This window comes from Cebus imitator, unplaced genomic scaffold (genome assembly GCF_001604975.1).
Source record: "Cebus imitator isolate Cc_AM_T3 unplaced genomic scaffold, Cebus_imitator-1.0 Scaffold216, whole genome shotgun sequence".
Lineage (NCBI taxonomy): Eukaryota > Metazoa > Chordata > Mammalia > Primates > Cebidae > Cebus > Cebus imitator.
This window is the reverse complement of record NW_016107531.1, coordinates 547,476-551,770: the sequence shown is the minus strand read 5'-3', so window position 1 is coordinate 551,770 and position 4,295 is coordinate 547,476. Positions and strand designations below refer to the sequence as shown.

Below are 4,295 nucleotides of genomic sequence, written 5' to 3'. Positions count from 1 at the left end.
CAAGACACAGAGATAGAGAAAAGAGAGTTTGGGCCCAGGGGTCCACTGCTACCCAAATCTTGGAGACCAGCAGTGGCCCCGAATGCCGAGTTGCAAATCTGGGGGCAGGGTAGGTAGGGTGTGGCCTTGGTGGTCGGTGACTGGGGGCAGGGTAGATAGGACATGGCAGTGATAGGGTCAAGTACATCACGTGTCATTCACGTAGGGGCTTAGGAATTTCTGGCACCCGAAGTGAGGTAAGGAGCATAATGCATCAGCGCCTTTCCCACACTTATCAAGAAAGAACTAAAATATTAACATTTATATTACTATTACTGATTATATTCTCTAAGACAAAAGGAACCAGGTGCAGAAGTAGAACATAAGAGTAGACATGGAACATGACCACTGAAGCACAGCATCACATACAGACAGTTAAGCCCCCGCATGTCTTCGGGCCTACCTGACAGTGGTCAGGCCTTGCCACAAGAGCTTGGAGAAGCGGAGTTTTCTCCTAACTTCCCCAGGAAGGAGATGTCTCGGCCATTTTGGACAGTTCCTTCCCTAGCCAGCTAAACAGCAGGCGCTTTCACAGCACTGGCGCTGCCGCACAGCCGAGGCGCCCTCCAGCAGCCCTTATGTGGGCATGACAGAGCTTAGATTCCTGGTAATCAGGTCCCCGGAACGTGGACCTGATTCTCAGCTGGACCCCTGGGCAGGATCATAGCTCTGGATTCAACCCAGAGGTGACATTTGCTGACTGGGTGACTATGGGTAGCCGCTGTCTCCTAGCTGGGAAGCAGGAAGTGGGATGACAGTAGTAGCTGGGCTGATTATCATGAAGCCTTCCTTGATGAGCAGTCCAAGAAGCATTCTGTCCACGGACCTCCACCCTCCACTACAGTCCCCACGCGGGGGGCAGCAAACCTTTCCTTTATTGAGACTGTGACACAGTCCTGGCTGGGTTTGAGGAGAGCTTGAACTAAGGGCAGCCTCACTCCTGTCCTAGTTGAGGGGCTCTCCCTAAAATGAACTATTCCTACTTCTCTTTATTAAAAAAAAAAAAAAATTAAATTTGGCTAGGCGGGGTGGTTCACGCCTGTAACCCCAGCACTTTTGGAGGCCAAGGTGGGCAGATCACCTGAGGTCAGGAGTTCAAGACCAGACTGGCCAATATGGGGAAACTTCATCTCTACTAAAAATACAAAAATTAGCAGGGCATGATGGCATGCACCTGTAATCCCAGCTACTCGGGAGGCTGAGGCAGAAGAATCGCTTGAACACAGGAGGCGGAGGTTGCAGTGAGCCGAGATCGTGCCATTGCACTCCACCCAGGCAACATTGCGAGACTCCATCTCAAAAAAAGGTAGGTCTGCTCCAGGCCAAACGTTTATTTTGTTGTTGTTGTTGTTATTTTTTTGAGATGAAGTCTCGCTCTGTCATCCAGGGTGCAGTGCAGTGGCATGATCTCTGCTCATTGCAACTTCTGCCTCCAGTTCAAGTGATTCTCCTGCCTCAGCCTCCCAAGTAGCTGGGACTACAGGCATGCATCACCATGCCTAATTAAACGTTTTCTTTTTTTTTTTCTTTCCTTTTTTAATTTATTTTGTTTGTTTGTTTCTTTTTTAAAGACGAGGTTTCACCATGTTGGTCAGGCTGGTCTTGAACTCCCAACCTCAGGTGATCTGCCTGCCTTGGACCCCAAAGTGCTTGGATTACAGGTGTGAGCCACCACGCCCAGCCAAAAGTTTTCTTTTTAATTAATTTATTATTATTTTTAAAGAGAGGGTCTCACTGTGTTGCTCAGGCTGGAGTGCAGTGGCGTAGTCATAGCTCACTGCAGCCTTGAATTCTTGTGCCCAAGTGATCCTCCTGCCTTAGCCTCCCAAGCAGCTGCAACTAAGGTGCATGCCACCAGGTCTGACTAATTTTTTTTGTACTTTCTGTAGAGATGGGGGCTGAATGGGTGGGGGCTGGGGGTCAGGTGACTCATTATGTTTCCCAGGCTGTTCTCCAACTCCTAGGCTTAAGCAATCCTCCCACCTTGGCCTCCCAAAGCGCTGGGATTACAGGCGGGAGCCACCCTGCCCAGCTAATGTTCCTGTTTCTCTCGTCCAGAGCTGGAGTCCAGGCTGATTCCCACCCACAGGTTGTAACCCACGAGCCCTAAGAGAAGTGTTGAAGACCAGAAAGGCCCAAATCCTGGGGTAGGGGTGTTTGGTCGTCTCCACCGGGGCGCAGGCAGAGAGGCGAGGAGAGAGACTCTTCCTGACTTAGTGGAATTTCCAGAATCCACAGGAGGCTTGGAAACCCCGTTTCCAAGGCTGGGCCGGGTGGCTTACACTTGTAATCCCAGCACTTTGGGAGGCCGAGGGGGGTAGACGGCTACAGCTCAGGAGCTCGAGACCAGCCTGGGCAACATGGCGAAACCCCTGTCTCCAAAAAATACAATAGTCTGGGTGGTGCACCCGCCTGTAGTCCCGGCTACTCGGAAGGCTGAGGGAGGATCGCTTGAGGCTGGGAGGCAGAGGTTGCAGTGAGCCGAGATCACCCCACTGCATTCCAGCCTGGAAGACAGAGCCAGACCCTATCTCAAAAAATAACAAGGAAAGCCCGCTTGCGATTTTGCCCACGCGGAGGGGCTGAAGCAGCAGATGGGCTTGGGGATCTTCCGTTCCTCCTCCAGGACCTCCCCACTCCTGGGCTTTTACAGGGACAGCCCCGGGGTGGCCCGCCCACCGCCCAGGAGAGGGGCGGGGCCGGAGGCGGAGTGGGCGGAGTTCGACTTGAGGCAGGTAGACGCGGGGCTCCGGCGGTGGGGGTGGAGTCTGGTGGTGGGCGCGGCCACAACCACGGGGCGGGGGCGGAGTTCCGGCTGGGGGCGGGGCGGGGCGGAGCCGGAGCTGCGGGACTCCGGCTTCAGGGCGGGGCCCTGGCCCCTGGGCGGAGATCCGCTGCCGCGTTCCACCCTTCCGGCCCGGTGTTCTATCCACCGCCTCCACCTTCCATCCGGCGCCGGCTTTCGGCACGACGGTCGCCGCGTTCCATCGTCGCGCGGCCCTTCGGGCACCCGAGCCCGCAATGTCGGGCCCCAACGGGGACCTGGGGATGCCGGTGGAGGCGGGAGCGGAAGGCGAGGATGACGGCTTCGGGGAAGCAGGTGACCCGAGGGGGCTGCTAGAGCAACCTTGCTTTTTCAGGGCTGCCCTCCCGTGAAGGGGAACTGGGATGGGGTCTTGGAAGGGACCAAAGAATCCACCCCATTGCGCCTCGAGTGGGTCCGGAGTTGTAGGTGCTGGCTCGGATGCAGGGCGAGCACCCGCGAGCCCCGTGACAGCTGCGGGTCACCAGCCCTGTTTTACAGATGGGGAAACTGAGGCAGCTTCGGGGACACTCGCCCTTGTGGGCCTTGCTCCAGCCACTTTTTTCAGTCCCGGGGGAGACCGAGGCACCTGAGGGAGACGGGGTTGACCGGCTTGACAGCGAAGGGGCCGGACCGGGCGTGGGGTAGGGGTGCGGGGGCGCCGCTCTGCTGAGTCAGCACCCCCAGCCACTTGGTTTTGCGGGTGTAGTAGCCTCACACCCTTGCCAAATGTGAGGAGCTTACAGAGCGGCCTTTTGCGTGCAGGGGTGGGGTGTGGAGAGAACCATCAGCTCCCTTCTAACCTTCTTCAGCCTCTGTTTCCCCATCTATAAAATAGGAATAATGATTCGTGTCTCCTGCACTGGGATGTGTCAGAATTAAATGCAAAAAATAAACAGAAAATGCTTAGCAGGTTCTAGCATGCAAGAGTTCAGTAAATGGTTACTGTCATTATTCTCTTTGGTATAGTCAAGATTGGCATATTAACATACCCTGAGGATTTAGTAAATTCGGGGTAAGTATGGCGCATCCTTTTTGTCTGGGGTAACAGCTTTATTGAGCTATACAACTTACCCATTTATATTGTACAGTTCAGTGGGCTTTTGTGTATTCCCAGGGTTGTTAATCCATCACCACTATAGTTCTAGGTAAGTTTGCATTGGCCAGTGCTGGTGGGAGCATCAGGAAGAGCCTCCCAGGAGGTCACATTGAGTGGATATTGGCAGACAGGACTTAGAACAGTGGGAAGGAGGGTGTCCCAGGCAGAAGAAAAGGCTTGGAACTGGGAAAGTACCCTTGACACAGATAAAGCCTGGCCTGGAGTGGTGTGGGGGAAACTGCCTCCCTCATCCCTCCTCCAGCCTGTATCCCAGGACACAGAATTCGAAATATTGATAATAGTGACCATCCACTAAGTACTTGCTGTGGCCAGATCTGAACTTTTTTTTTTTTT

At 54.2% G+C, this 4,295-nt stretch overlaps 1 protein-coding gene across 2 annotated transcripts in view; it reads left to right on the top strand.

The window, feature by feature from the left end:
* Positions 1-2,852: 2,852 nt before the first annotated feature.
* CUNH9orf16 (chromosome unknown C9orf16 homolog) overlaps positions 2,853-4,295 on the top strand; it is a 3,776-nt gene continuing 2,333 nt past the window's right edge. Inside the window, exon 1 of one of the 2 annotated variants that reach the window (XM_017549026.1) lies at positions 2,853-3,139. In XM_017549026.1, coding sequence (XP_017404515.1) covers positions 3,061-3,139 — 79 coding nt within the window. In that variant the 5' untranslated portion in view covers positions 2,853-3,060. The remainder of the gene's footprint in view (positions 3,140-4,295) is intronic. The other variant, XM_017549025.2, reaches the window with a different exon arrangement.